At 32.8% G+C, this 16,983-nt stretch overlaps 1 protein-coding gene across 7 annotated transcripts in view; it reads right to left on the minus strand.

The window, feature by feature from the left end:
* Positions 1 to 16,983, minus strand: part of STPG2 (sperm tail PG-rich repeat containing 2) — a gene marked incomplete at its 5' end in the record, with an annotated part of 597,317 nt that overhangs the window by 251,941 nt on the left and 328,393 nt on the right. The window contains one exon of one of the 7 annotated variants that reach the window (XM_082391717.1): positions 16,253 to 16,347. The exons of the other annotated variants lie outside the window; for them this stretch is intronic. Coding sequence (XP_082247843.1) covers positions 16,330 to 16,347 — 18 coding nt within the window. The 3' untranslated portion in view covers positions 16,253 to 16,329. Of the gene's footprint in view, positions 1 to 16,252; positions 16,348 to 16,983 lie in introns of those variants that run through there. 7 annotated transcript variants of the gene reach the window in all.

Genomic DNA, 16,983 nt, shown 5'->3' on the forward strand with positions numbered 1-16,983 from the left:
AAGACCTAGAAGAATTAAAGAACAAACAAACAGAGATGAACAATACAATAACTGAAATGAAAACTACACTAGAAGGAATCAATAGCAGAATAACTGAGGCAGTAGAATGGATAAGTGACATGGAAGACAGTATGGTGGAATTCACTGCTGCAGAAGAGAATAAAGAAAAAAGAATGAAAAGAAATGAAGACAGCCTAAGAGACTTCTGGGACAACATTAAATGGAACAACATTCACATTATAGGTCCCAGAAGGAGAAGAGAGAGAGAAAGGACCTGAGAAAATATATGAAGAGATTATAGTCAAAAACTTCCCTAACATGGGAAAAGAAATAGCCACCCAAGTCCAGGAAGCGCAGCGAGTCCCATACAGGATAAACCCAACGAGAAACACGTCGAGACACATAGTAATCAAATTGGCAAAAATTAAAGACAAAGAAAAATTATTGAAAGCAGCAAGGGAAAAATGAAAAATAACATACAAGGGAACTCCCATAAGGTTAACAGCTGATTTCTCAGTAGAAACTCTACAAGCCAGAAGGGAGAGGCATGATATACTTAAAGTGATGAAAGGGAAGAAACTACAAGCAGGATTCCTCTACCCGGCAAGGATCTTATACAGGTTCGATGGAGAAATCAAAAGCTTTACAGACAAGCAAAGGCTAAGAGAATTCAGCACCACCAAACCAGCTCTACAATAAATGCTAAAGGAACTTCTCTAAGTGGGAAACACAAGAGAAGAAAAGGACCTACAAAAACAAACCCAAAACAATAAAGAAAATGGTCATAGGAACATACATATCAATAATTATCTTAAACGTTAAAACGTTAATGGATTAAATGCTCCAACCAAAAGACACAGGCTTGCTGAATGGATACAAAAATAAGATCCATATATATGCTGTCTACAAGAGACCCACTTCAGACCTAGGGACACATACAGACTGAAAGTGAGGGGATGGAAAAAGACATTCCATGCAAATGGAAATCAAAAGAAAGCTGGAGTGGCTATACTCATATCAGATAAAATAGACTTTAAAATAAAGAATGTTACAAGAAACAAGGAAGGACACTACATAATGATCAAGGGATCAATCCAAGGAGAAGATATAACAATTATAAATATATATGCACCCAACATAGGAGCACCTCACTACATAAGGCAACTGCTAACAGCTATAAAAGAGGAAATCGACAGTAACACAATAATAGTGGGGGACTTTAACACCTCACTTACACCAATGGACAGATCATCCAAAATGAAAATAAATAAGGAAACAGAAGCTTTCAATGACACAACAGACCAGATAGATTTAATTGATATTTATAGGACATTCCATCCAAAAACAGCAGATTACACTTTCTTCTCAAGTGCGCACGGAACATTCTCCAGGATAGATCACATCTTGTTTCACAAATCAAGCCTCAGTAAACTTAAGAAAATTGAAATCATATCAAGCATCTTTTCTGACCACAACGCTATGAGATTAGAAATGAATTACAGACACAAACATATGGAGGGAAACATAAACATATGGAGGGAAAACAATATGTTACTAAATAACCAAGAGATCACTGAAGAAATCAAAGAGGAAATCAAAAAATACCTAGAGACAAATGACAATGAAAACACAACGATCCAAAACCTATCGGATGCAGCAAAAGCAGTTCTAAGAGGGAAGTTTATAGCTATACAAGGCTACCTCAGGAAACAAGAAAAATCTCAAGTAAACAATCTAACTTTACACCTAAAGGAACTACAGAAAGTAGAACAAACAAAACCCAAAGTTAGCAGAAGGAAAGAAATCATAAAGATCAGAGCAGAAATAAATGAAATAGAAACAAATAAAACAATAGGAAAGATCAATAAAACTAAAAGCTGGTTCTTTGAGAAGATAAACAAAATTGATAAACCATTAGCCAGACTCATCAAGAAAAAGAGGGAGAGGACTGAAATCAATAAAATTAGAAATGAAAAAGGAGAACTTACAACAGACAACACAGAAATACAAAGCATCCTGAGAGAAAACTACAAGCAACTCTATGCCAATAAAATGGACAACCTGGAAGAAAGGAAAAATTCTTAGAAAGGTATAACCTACCAAGACTGAACCAGGAAGAAACAGAAAATATGAACACACCGATCACAAGTAATGATTGAAACTGTGATTAAAAACCTTCCAACAAACAAAAGTCCAGGACCAGATGGCTTCACGGGTGAATTCTATCAAACATTTAGAGAAGAGCTAACACCCATCCTTCTCAAACTCTTCCAAAAAATTGCAGAGGAAGGAACACTCCCAAACTCATTCTATGAGGCCACCATCACCCTGATACCAAAACCAGACAAAGATATCACAAAAAAAGAAAACTACAGGCCAATATCACTGATGAATATAGATGCAAAAATCCTCAACAAAATACTAGCAAACAGAATCCAAAAACACATTAAAAGGATCATACACCATGATCAAATGGGATTTATCCCAGGGATGCAAGGATTCTTCAATATACACAAATCAATCAATGTGATACACCATTTTAACAAATTGAAGAATGAAAACCATATAATTGTCTCAATAGATGCAGAAAAAGCTTTTGACAAAATTCAACGCTGATTTATGATAAAAACTCTCCAGAAAGTGGGCATAGAGGGAACCTACCTCAACATAATAAAGGCCATATACGACAAACCAACAACAAACATCATTCTCAATGGTGAAAAACTGAAAGCATTTCCTCTAAGATCAGGAACGAGACAAGGATGTCCACTCTCACCACTATTATTCAACATAGTTTTGGAAGTCCTGGCCATGGCAATTAGAGAAGAAAAAGAAAAAAAAGGAATACAAATTGGAAAAGACGAAATAAAACCATCACTGTTTGCAGATGACATGATACTATGCATAGAGAATCCTAAAAATGCCACCAGAAAACTACTAGAGGTAATCAATGAATTTGGTAAAGTTGCAGGATACAAAATTAATGCACAGCAATCTCTTGCATTCCTATACACTAATGATGAAAAATCTGAAAGAGAAATTAAGGAAACACTCCCATTTACCATTGCAACAAAAAGAATAAAATACCTAGGAATAAACCTACGTAGGGAAACAAAAGAGCTGTATGCAGAAAACTATAAGACACTGATGAAAGAAATTAAAGATGATACCAACAGATGGAGAGATATACTATGTTCTTGAATTGGTAGAATCAATATTGTGAAAATGACTATACTACCCAAAGCAATCTACAGATTCATTGCAATCCCTATCAAATTACCAATGGCATTTTTTACTGAACTAGAAGAAATCATCTTAAAATTTGTATGGAGACACAAAAGACCCCGAATAGCCAAAGCAGTCTTGAGGGAAAAAAACGGAGCTGGAGCAATCAGACTCCCTGACTTCAGACTATACTACAAAGCTACAGTAATCATGACAATATGGTACTGGCACAAAAACAGAAACATAGATCAATGGAACAAGATAGAAAGTCCAGAGATAAACCCACACACCTATGGTCAACTAATCTATGATAAAGGAGGCAAGGATATACCATGGAGAAAAGACAGTCTCTTCAATAAGTGGTGCTGGGAAAACTGGACAGCTACATGTAAAAGAATGAAATTAGAACACTCCGTAACAACATACATAAAAATAAACTCAAAATGGATTCAAGACCTAAATGTAAGACTGGACACTGTAAAACTCTTAGAGGAAAACATAGGAAGAACACTTTTTGACATAAACCACAGCAAGATCTTTTTTGATCCACCTCCTAGAGTAATGGAAATAAAAACAAAAATAAAGAAATGGGACCTAATGGAACTTCAAAGCTTTTGCACAGCAAAGGAAACCATAAACAAGACGAAAAGACAACCCACACAATGGGAGAAAATATTTGCAAACGAATCAATGGACAAAGGATTCATCTCCAAAATTTATAAACAGCTCATGCAGCTCAATATGAAAGAAACAAACAACCCAATCCAAAAATGGGCAGAAGACCTAAATAGACATTTCTCCAAAGACCACATACAGATGGCCAAGAAGCACATGAAAACCTGCTCAACATCACTAATTATTAGAGAAATGCAAATCAAAACTGCAATGAGGTATCACCTCACACCAGTTAGAATGGGCATCATCAGAAAATCTACAAACAACAAATGCTGGAGAGGGTGTGGAGAAAAGGGAACCCTCTTGCACTGTTGGTGGGAATGTAAATTGATACAGTCACTAGGGAGAACAGTATGGAGGTTCCTTAAAAAACTATCAATAGAATTACCATATGATCCAGCAATCCCACTATTGGGCATATACCGAGAGAAAACCATAATTCAAAAAGACTCATGCACTCCAATGTTCACTGCAGCACTGTTTACAATAGCCAGGTCATGGAAGCAACCTAAATGCCCATCGACAGATGAATGGATAAAGAAGATGTGGTACATATATACAATGGAATATTACTCAGCCATAAAAAGGAACGAAATTGAGTCATTTGTTGAGATGTGGATGAATCTAGAGATTGTCATACAGAGTGAAGAAAGTGAGAAAGAGAAAAACAAATAATGTATATTAACGCATGTATGTGGAACCTAGAAAAACGGTAAAGATGAACCGGTTTGCAGGGCAGAAGTTGAGACACAGATGTAGAGAACAAACGTATGGACACCAAGGGGGGAAAACCGCAGTGGGGTGGGGATGGTGGTGTGCTGAATTGGGCGATTGGGATTGACATGTATGCACTGATGTGTATAAAATTGATGACTAATAAGAACCTGCAGTATAAAAAAGCAAACAACAACAACAAAAAAAAACAACTAATACTAAACTTTCTTTGGGTTATTTGTGTGGAAATATGTTAATATACATGTTTCAGACATTACATGAAATTTCTAAAAATCTTATATGTTCTGGTATAATGTTATAAGTCATAATTCTAGTTATTACTTTAAAATGTATATCTCAGAAATAACTAAATTTCCTTGTCAATTGCATTATTATGAATTTTCATCTAATCTTTAACCGTGGTCATTTTTAAGTCTTTTGTCATTTACAGACAGTTCTGGGTATACTCTGATGCCTTCTCAAAAATGTTCCTATAAAAGGGTTTCATCTTCAAGGAATTCATGGAAAAGACTCTGACAAGTACAGGTTTCTGGTAACTGACTATACTGCGAATTCATAAAAGTGCTAACAAAAATCAAGATAAAAAAAATTAATTACATGGGACTGAGTGAACTGATGAGGATGATTATAATTTTTGTGATTTTCTGTTTGAATAAAAAAGATAATAATAAATAAGTAAATAAATAAAATAAGCTACAAGGATATATTGTACAACACAGAGAATACAGCCAATATTTTACAATAACTAAAAATGGGGAGGGAGGGAGACACAAGAGGGAAGAGATATGGGGACATATGTATACGTATAACTGATTCACTTTGTTATAAAGCAGAAACTAACACACCATTGTAAAGCAATTATACTCCAATAAAGATGTTAAAAGAAAAATGGAGTATAACCTTTAAAAATTGTGAATCACTACATTGTATACCTTTAACTTATATAATATTGTATATCAACTATATTTCAATAAAATAAATACAGGCTACACATGCCTCTTATCTCTCAGCAGTCAACTAAAATTATTGAATATACAGAAATGAAGGTAGTAATAGTCTTACAGAATATTGAAGAAAATAAGAATTTAATACTACAGGATAAATTGGCAGCACATTTACTAATTCAACAAATAATCATTAACTATTTATTACACCAGGAAATCTAATCAAACATCTTTCACTCAGAACAGAGATCAGGAAGATATATATAAATATATATCTTTATCAATGTGTCTATTTTCTGCTACAGAAATAAAACAAAATTTTAAAGCTTGACTATTTATTCATCTAGCACTGAGCACTACACTTTACTCACCAAAAAAGCTAAATAAACAAATTTTACATGCGTCTGAAAATGGTGTCTGGTGTTAGTTTTACTGTCTTAGTTAACCTTATGTCCACCAAAAGGAAATAATTCAAGATTGAGAGAAAAGCATTTGATGATTTAAAATAAATGTCATGAAACTCTTTGCATTTGTAAGAAACTATATCCCCATCTTCCTTCTTATCATCAAAAAACTTATAAGTATTTTGATCAAATATGAAGCGATATGTGCCATACATAGAAAAAGGTACTGTTTAAAACTGTCATTTAGATGTGAAAAGTACATTTAGGAGATATACTTTTCTGTCTTCTTCTCTCTTTCAAATGTAAATGTTTATTTACTCTTGCCAGGGGAAAATACTGCAGTAATTGATGGTGGTTGTGATACTTGCTATTTTATATACAAAAACAAGTAACTTTCAAATAGGGAAGTAGATAGATAGTTTATATGAATATTAAACAGTGTATTTGCTAGAAAAGTTTAGGAAGACTTCTCTCCTTTTTGTAATAAAAAAATGAAAACATAATAATAATACAAAACAGTAATAGACATTACATGATAGTATAATTTAATTGTAGAGATGTTTGGAAGTGATAATATTAAAGAAAATAACCCTTAAGAACTCTATTTAGTTTTTAACCATTTAATTCCATTTAAGACACAAGTCTCTCAAGGGGAGTCTTACTTGGGAATTCTTCAGTTTTCATGAAAATAAGTTAAAAAGAGAATTCCAATCGTCAACTTTGACACCTTAAAATTTCATAAGGAGAGAAAATGCCAAAACCATGTATATCTTCTCTCTCCATAATTTTATTTATTTTGCACAAAATAATACCCATTAAATTCTTCAGTTTTTCTTTTGTCTTAAAATTGGAAATATTATCTCTCAAATTCTCACTAATATTTCAGGGTTTGAGAGTGCTTAAAACTAATTTTACACTTCAAGGATATTTCAATTAGTAAAGCAGTTACTGAAGCAATAGTACTTTTTCTAGGCCAGCACTTTTTAAATATAGCTTCCAATAATTAGGAATATAAAAGTAACACTTTACTTTTACAGGGTGAATACTACCATCACCTTTTTTCCCAGTAAATTATAGTAATTTTTTTTTTACATTTTACTGACAACAGCTACTCAGAATGACTTATATATTTCAGATTAATGCTAATTAAATTCAAGCTACCATATGAGAGTCAATTCTGAAGAAATTAATGTTTTCCAGGGGACAAAATAGACTATATTACAAGATTTTAAGACCACTGCTACAGGAGGTAGCCAGAAGGTGGCCTATTCTAGTTCTTAGGGGAAAAATATGAATCTGGACAAGTCAGGACTAATCTAAGACCATCAACAGTAGTCAGTAGGTGGTCCTCTTTATATAAAAATCAAGGACTATTCCTGATGTATAATGATTACAAAAACTGATATGGATATACAAGGTCTAACATTCTTAACCAATATTGAAGAAACTAATAATTTAGTAGATCCCTCTGTAAAATATCTGGTAAGCAGAGAGCTCTCTCTGAAGGAAGAGAGAGGTTAGGGTACCCTAGCTTTTTTAAGCAATCCTGGCTGAACATAGTTGGCATTAGTTTATACACGTGGCTATTAATTTACAGGATCCATTAATATTTCTATCTTCCAACCTCTAGAGCTAAGAAAGAAAGGTGTTAAGGCAGAAAAAGAAAGATCAAAGCAAATAACATAACTTGGGACTCTGAAAAACTTTGAGTGAAAGGATATATTATTTTGTAGACATACCCCCTTTTCTTTAAGAGAAGAATTATTGAACATGAACATAAACAGGTCAATATCAATTGCTCCAGGAATGACTAGGTCAACATCAATGACAAAATCAGTGAAGATGAAACATTACTGCACTAGGTGCCAATATCCAGTCAGAATATAATAAGTGTAGTAAAGGCTAAGGGGAGAAGCACACTGAACCTTGAGGGGTATCATCCTTGGAACAAGGTAATATCAGGAGAAAGAAAGGGACAGAGGGCATACGTTTTAGCACTTGTCAGTAAATAATTGTTTTAACTGTCAAAGAGGACACGAAACTAATCTCTGACTTTCTTGGAGAAGAAAATATTTGGTATTTCTAATGATTTTACTGTTTAGAATTCAAAGCAAAGCCTATTTTCCTTACTACCTTTATTATTACTGATTCTCCTCTAACAATGATTCTAATCCACAAACCTCGACTTAAAAACAAGGTGCTATGGCCTGGTAAAATAAAGTTTACATATTAGGAAATTATGAAAATGAAAATATGAGTTATTATGATAACCAGGGATAAGAGTTTGGTAACTGCTTACAAATATCTTTTCCTTGGCTACAATCATGGTTATTTATCAAGAAGTTAAAGTTGAAATACCACTTTGAACAAATAATGAAACTTCTACATTTCAATCAGAACAAGAGCGTAGAAAAGCACATAATTTTCATTTGCGTAAGATTTTTTCTGCCTTCATAGATCCTTAAGTTATACCTTAGGCAAAAGCACTTTTTGGTAATAAAATTAGTGATGACTTACATGTCTGTAGCATGCTGAAACACACAAAAAAGAATATATTTAGATGTAATCCATTAAAATAACACTGACTGAAATAAAAATAGGTTAAATAGATAGGGACCTGGTTCCTTTACACTTTCCGTATTTTTGATATTGTTACATTTAAACTATCATTCAGTGCCATTGCAAAAATCATATGTTTCACCCACATTTTTGACCACAGTATTCCACTGTCTATGCAAAATATAACGTGTAACTTTCCCAGTTTTAATAATATTTTAGATAGATAATTCCATTAATAAGTTCTGTGGTAAATCAAGAATACATATATAGGAAAGAGGTTTGCAGTTATGGCAATTAGTATGGCCAGAGCTTCATTCTTTTCGTGACAGCATTGCCTCGTGTAGGGTAGAAATTGTGATTCTCTGCTCTTTCTCTGAACTATGAGGAGATAAAGGTATTTTTTGGTAAAAAGCAATGATTCTTAAACTTTGTATTTTTAGTTTAGGGGTGGGAGTTACAGTTCCCTTTGAGGATATTATGAAAACTATCCCCAGAAGGATATCCAAATGTATGAGCATGCAATATTTTGCTTTTTTTTTAAAGGACTTATGGATTTCATGAGAATGATCCATAATATATTATCACCCAGACAATCTTTCTAGGTTGAAACTAGTCCTTAAGGATCTTTGGAGATTCACTTCTATTTCAATATGATAACTAGTAACATGATTAACCTGGGATCCTTTCAGGACATAATTCAGCAGATTATACCTCTGATAGGCATGTCAAGACCTAATACAATAGGTTGAAAATAGATTTTCTGGGACAGATCTTAACAAGTCTCCCATAACTTAGTAACTTAGGAAGTTCAGAGGAATATCAAGAGTTCTGTGAGCAGAAATGAAGGGGGAGAATTAAACTGAAATTGTAGTCCATGGAGAGTCAAAGACCTTTTTGGGGGAATGGCAAATGACAGTTACCTTTTAAGCATTCACTTTGGGGTTTTAAGTAATGTTCTACGACCTTTACAATTGAAGTGCAAAACCGATTTCTAAAACCAAAGTTTAAATCACATTTCCAAAGGATATGAAATACTATCCCACAAACTTTAAAATTATGGTATAAATCTGGGTTTTTAAAAACAGAAGTTTAAATCACATTTTAAAATAAATACATTTTACAGCTACAACAAAATATTTTCTACAAAGATAATATGGGTATTTGGAAATAAACAAGAACGAACCTTCACCCAAAAACTGTAAAATTTAAATCAACTTTATCATTCTTTATTAGCAATTTATCAAGGGAAAATAAGGCAAAATAATATTTTAAAATATTAAGAAGTTAAAACTGGGTTTTGCTTATTTATATTAATATATAACAGTATACCTCTACTCAGAAATCATGAGTGTCTACCTATAGTTAAGGGGAAAAAAGTCAAACATGCATATTGTTTAATATACTTTATCTAATATTATTTACATGTTTAATGTCATGCCATCCATCTTATATTTTAGCAATACTGACAATAAAAGCTTGCCAAAGGTATTTTATTCTCTAGTGTCTCTTTGGGTTTGCATATATCATTTATTTTGCCTAGAACATGCTCCCTTAGCTTGTATGAATAGAAAACTCCCATTAATCTCATATTTCATATAAAATGCTTTCTGAAGATTTCCTGACTCCATCTGATTAACTTACATCTTGGTACCTTTCACCTATTCCAATTTAATAATTATTTTATTATAATTAAAATATTTATATAATTTTTTATCCACACCAGATTGCTACATATTTGAGAGTAAAGATTTTTCATTTTTAGATTCTCAGAGCCTGGGCCAAACTGGGTTCATATTTATAAACTAGAAATAAATGAATATGGCCATGAAATACTAGTAATAATAACAATAACTACAATTTATAGATCAACTATTTGTCAAGTACTGCAATAAATGCTTTTTTGTACATATTTTGTACTACATTTTTAGTAGTTTTTGATCCTTATATCTCAGTTATTAAATAACTGAAGTGAGATTGAAACTAAGTTTTCTTTTAATCCAGTGAACCTACCTTTTCTCTATAACTGTGGCTTTAAATTTTTCTTTTTAAATTTAAGCAGTGGAACTATTTCTCAAACGTAATTTTATAAAAATGTATAATATACTAAGGATGGAAAATGTAGCCACACATGGTAATGAAATTATCAGTGGTTGCCAATGGATAACCACTGATAATGGATAGGGAGATGAATAAGCAGAGTACAGAAGATTTTTAAGGCAGTGAAAATACTCTGTATGATATTATAATGATGGTATATATAATTATGCATTTGTGCAAACCCACAGAACATACAACACTTAGAGTGAACCCTAAGGTAAACTATGGGCTTTGGGTGGTTATAATGTGTCAATGTAGGTTCATCCTTGGTTAAACAAAAACAAAAAAACAAACAAAAGTACTATTCTGGTGAGTAATGTACATAATGGGGGAGCTATGCATGTACAGGACAGGGAGTACATAAGAAATAGCTATATTTCGCTCACAAGTTTGCTGTAAAACTAAAACTGCTCTTTAAAAAATAAAGCCTTAAAAAAATGCAAGAGTAGAATTAAAAATGTTGTAGATGGTACTAAAGATCAGAATTAAGTTTATAAAATATCTAACTAGTAACATGGCATGGAAAAAAAGTTAAAATCATTCAAAAATTGAACAAATATTTATTGAGTCCCTATCATATGCAAGCACTGTTCTTAAGCAAAAGAGGAAACAAGAAACAAGGAAACTACAAAACAGCCAGGAAACAATAAGATGGAATTAGTAAGTCCTTACCATATACAGTTAAGTTAAATGTAAATGAATTAAATTATCCAATCTAAAGTCATAGAGCAGCTGGATGGATAAAAATAATAAGACCCAACTATATGTTTCCTACAAAAGACTCACTTCACTTTTAAGGACACATATAGGCTCAAAGTGAAGGGATGGAAAAAAGATATTCCATGCAAATGGAAACAAAAAGACAGCAGGAATAGCTATATTCATATCAGATACAATTGACCCTAAGTCAAAAACTGTAAAAAGAAACAAAGGTCATTACATAATGATAAAGGGGTCAATTCATCCAGAGGATATAACAAGTGTAAATATATATGCACCCACCATCAGAGCACCTGAATGTATTAAGAAAAATTTAACACATCTGAAGGGAGAAATAGACAACAATACAAATATAGTAGGGGACTTCAATACTGTACTTTAAAAAAAGGATAGAAAATCAATGAAGAAACAATGGACTTAAAATACATCTTAGACAAGTGAACTTAACAGACATACATAGAACATTCCATCTATCAGCAGTAGAACATGTTCTTCTCAAGGGAACATTGAACAGTCTACAGGAGAAATCATGTTAGGTCACAAAACAAACCTTCGCAAATATAAGAAGACTGAAATCATACAAAATATCCTTTCTGACCACAATGGTATGAAACTAGAAATCAATAATGGGGTAAAACTGGAAAATTCACAAATATGTGGAAACTGAACAACATATTCCTAAATAACCAATGGGTCAAAAAAGAAATCAAAAGGGAAGTCAAAAAATATCTTGAGGGAATTCCCTGGCAGTCCAGTGGTTAGGACACCATGCTTCCACTGCAGGGGGCATGGGTTCAATCCCTGGTCACGGAACTAAGATCCTGCAAGTAGTGCAGTATGGAAAAAAAAATCTTGAAACAAAACAAAACAAAACAAAAAAATGGAAACACAACATACCAAAACTTATGGGATGTACTGAAAGTAGTTTATAGGGACAAATGCCCTATAATGCCAACATTAAGAAATAAAGAAAAGTCATAAATAAACTAAATTTACATCTTATAGAACTAGAAAAAGAAGAACAAACTAAGTCCAAAGTTAGTAAAAGAAAGGAGGTAACAAATTTCGGAGCAGAAATGAAATAGAGACCAAGAAAACAATAGAAACGATTAATAAAACAAAGAGCTGGTGTTCTGAGAAGATAAAGAAAATTGACCACCTTTAGTTAGACAAAGGAAAAAAGAGAGAAGACTCAAATAAATGAGATCATAAATGAAAGAGGAGATAATACAACTCACACTATAGGAATTCAAAGGACCATAAGAGACTACTATGAACAACTGTACACCTCCAAACTGGATAATCTAGAAAAAATAAATAATTTCTAGAAACATACAACCTACCAAGACTGAATCATAAGAAAATAGAAAATCTGCATAAAACTTAATGACTGAGATTGAAGCAGTAATTAAAAGCCTTCCAATACACAAAAGAATAGGACCAGATGGTTTCAGTGGTGAATTCTACCAAACATTTAAAGAATTAACACCAATCCTTCTCAAACTCTTCCAAATAATTGAAGACAGAATACTCCCAAACTCATTTTATGAGGCCAGCATTACCCTGGCAACAAAGCTAGAGAAGAAGGCTACAAAAAGAAAAAGCTACAGGCTAATATCCCTGATGAACATACAAGCAAAATGTCTCAACATAATACTAGCAAACCAAATTCAGCAGCACCTTAAAAGGGTCATATACCATGAGCAAATGGGATTTATCCCTTAGACGCAAGGATGGTTCAACATAAACAAATCAATAAATGTGATGTACCACATTAACACAATAAAAAATAAAAATCATATGATCATCTCAATGCAGAAAAAGTTTGACAAAATTCCACATTCTTTCATTGAAAAAACTCTCAACAAATTGGGTATAGAATGAATGTACCTTGACATAATAAAGATGACAAACTGACATCTAAAATCATATTCAACAGTGAAAAGTTGAAAGCTTTTCTGCTAAGATCAGGAAAAAGACAATGATGACCACTCTAACCTCTCCTATTTAACATAGCACTGGAAGTCCTAGCCAGAACAATTGGACAAAAAATGAAATAACAGCCATCCAAATTGTAAAGGAAAAAGTAAAACTATTTCTGTTTGTAAAAACTTACAGAAAACTCGAAAGATGACACAAAAAACTGTTAGAAATAATAAATGAATTCAGTAAAGTTGCAGAATAAAAACATGAACATATAAGAGTCAATTATGTTTCTATAAACTGACAAAAAACTATCTAAAAAACAAATAAAGGAAACAATCCCATTTATAAGAGCATAAGAACTAATAAAATACTTAGGAATAAATGTAACAAGGAGATAAAATAACTGTACACTGAAAATTATGACATCAGTGAAAGAAATTGAAGAAGACACAAATAAATGTTAAGATATCCCATGTTCGTGGATTGAAAGAATCAGTAATATTAAAATAACCATTCTACTTAAGTCATCTGTTGAATCAATACAATCTCTACCAAAATTTCAATGGCATTTTCACAGAAACAGAAAAAAAGATCCAAAAATCTGTATGGATCCATATAAGACCCTGAGTGGCCAAGGTACTCTTAAGGAAGAACAACAGAGCTAGAGACATCACACTTCTTGTGATTTCAAACTACATCACACAGCTATAGTAATAAAAAACTAGCATAAAAACAGGCACATAACAAATGGAAAAAACTGAGAACCCAGAAATGACCTGTTTCATATATGGTCAAATAATCTTTGACAAGGATACCAGGAATACACAAGGGGGAAAGGATATTATCTTCAATAAATGATGGTTGGAAAACTGGATACACACTTGAAAAACAATGAAACTAGAACTCCTATCTTACACCATTCACAAAAATTAACTCAACAATGGATTAAAGACTTAAATAGAACACCAGAAACCATAAAACTCCTAGAAGGAACATAGGGAAAAGCTTCCCAGCATTGGTCTTGACAAAGATTTTTTGGATATGACATCAAAAGTATAAGCAAAAATAAACAAGTGGGACTATATCAAACTAAAAAGCTTCTGCATAGATGCAAAAATCCTCAACAAAATACCAGCAAACCAAGTCCAACAATCCATTAAAAGGATCATACATCATGGTCAAGTGGGATTTTCCCAGGGATGCAAGGATTCTTCAATATCCACAAATCAATCAGTATGATATACCACATTAACAAATTAGAGAATAAAAACTATATGATCATCTCAATATTTGCAGAAAAATATTTTGACAAAATTCAACACCCATTTTGAAAAAAACTCTCCAGAAAGTGGACATAGAGGGAAGATACCTCAGCATAATAAAAGCCATATATGACAAACCCACAGTTAATATCATACTCAACAGTGAAAAGTTGAAAACATTTCCTCTAAGATCAGGAACAGGACAAGAATGTCCACTCTCGCCAATTTTATTCAATACCGTTTTGGAAGTCCTAGTCATGGCAGAGAAGGAAAAGAAATAAAAGGGATCAAAATTGGAAAGGAAGTAAAACTGTCACTGTTTGCAGATGACATGATACTATACATAGAAAATCCTAAAGATGCTGTTAGAAAACTACTGGAGCTCATTAATGAATTTGTTAAAGTTGCGGGATACAAAATTAATACACAGAAATATTGTGCATTTTTATACACCAATAATGAAAGATCAGAAAGAGAAATTAAGGAAACAATCCCATTTACCATCACATCAGAAAGAATAAAATACCTAGCAATAAACCTACGCAAGGAGGCAAAAGACCTGTATTCCAAAAACTAAGACACTTATATAAGAAATAAAAGATGAGAGAAACATCTCCTACGATTATTTTGTTACTATCGATTTCCCCTTTTATGGCTGTTAGCATTTGCCTTATGTATTGAGGTGCTCCTGTGTTCGGTGCATAAATATTTACAATTGTTATACCTTCTTCTTGGATTGATCTCTTGATCATTATGTAGTGTTCTTCTTTGTCTCTGGTAATATTTATTTGAAAGTCTATTTTGTGTGATATGAGAATTGCTACTCCAGCTTTCTTTTGACTTCCACTTGCATGGAATATCTTTTTCCATCCCTTCACTTTCAGTCTGTATGTCTCCCTAGGTCTGAAGTGGGTCTCTTGTAGACAGCATATATACAGGTCTTGTTTTTGTATCCATTCAGCCAGTCTATGTCTTTTGCTTGGAGCATTTAATCCATTTACATTTAAGGTAGTTATAGATATGTTATGTTCCTATTACCATTTTCTTAATTGTTTTGGATTTGTTATTGTAGGTCTTTTCCTTCTCTTGTGTTTCCTGCCTAGAGAAGTTCCTTTAGCATTTGTTGTAAAGCGGTTTGGTGGTGCTGAATTCTCTTAAATTTGCTTGTCTGTAAAGGTTTTAATTTCTCCATCAAATCTGAGTGAGATCCTTGCTGCGTAGAGTAATCTTGGTAGTAGGTTTTTCCCTTTCATCACTTTAAATATGTCCTGCCACTCCCTTCTGGCTTGCAGAGTTTCTACTGAAAGATCAGCTGTTAACCTTGTCAGGATTCACTTGTATGTTATTTGCTCCTTTCCCTTGCTGCTTTTAATATTTTTTCTTTGTATTTAATTTTTGATAGTTTGATTAATATGTGTTTGGCATGTTTCTCCTTGGATTTATGGCATATGGGACTCTGCACTTCCTGGACTTGATTGACTATTTCCTTTCCCATATTAGGGAAGTTTTCAACTATAATCTCTTCAAATATTTTTTCAGTCCTTTTCTTTTTCTCTTTTTCTTATGTGACCCATATAATTTGAATGTTGGTGCTTTAAATGTTGTCCCAGAGGTCTCTGACACTGTCCTCAATTCTTTTCATTCTTTTTTCTTTATTCTGTTCTGTGCCAGTTATTTCCACTATTTTATCTTTCAGGACACTTACCCGTTCTTCTGCCTCAGTTACTCTGCTACTGATTCCTTCTAGAGAATTTTCAATTAACAAAATAATAGTAGGGGACTTTAACACCCCACTTTCACCTATGGACAGATCAAAGAAAATGAAAATAAATAAGGAAACACAAGCTTTAAATGATACATTAAACAAGATGGACTTAATAGACATTTATAGGACTTTCCATCCAAAAACAACAGAATACACTTTCTTCTCAAGTGCTTATGGAAAATTCTCCAGGATAGATCACATCTTGGGTCACAAATCAGTCCTTGGTAAATTTAAGAAAACTGAAATCATATCAAGTATCTTTTCTGACCAAAATGCTATGAGAATAGATAATAATTACAGGAAAGAAATCTGTAAAAAAAAAAAAAAAACACATGGAGGCTAAACAATGCATTACTAAATAGCCAAGAGATCACTGAAGAAATCAAAGAGGAAATAAAAAAATACCTAGAAACAAATGACGATGAAATCACGACAGCTCAAAACCTATGGGACGCAGCAAAAGCAGTTCTAAGAGGGAAGATTATAGCAATACAATCCGACCTCAAGAAACAAGAAAAATCTCAAATAAACCACCTAAACTTACACTTAAAGCAATTAGAGAAAGAAGAACAAAAAAACCCCAAAGTTATCAGAAGGAAAGAAATCATAAAGATCAGATTAGAAATCAATGAAAAAGAAATGAAGGAAAAAATGGCAAAGATCAATAAAAC

The sequence above is a fragment of the Balaenoptera borealis genome, assembly GCF_965194805.1.
Source record: "Balaenoptera borealis genome assembly, chromosome: 4".
NCBI classification, from domain to species: Eukaryota; Metazoa; Chordata; class Mammalia; order Artiodactyla; family Balaenopteridae; genus Balaenoptera; species Balaenoptera borealis.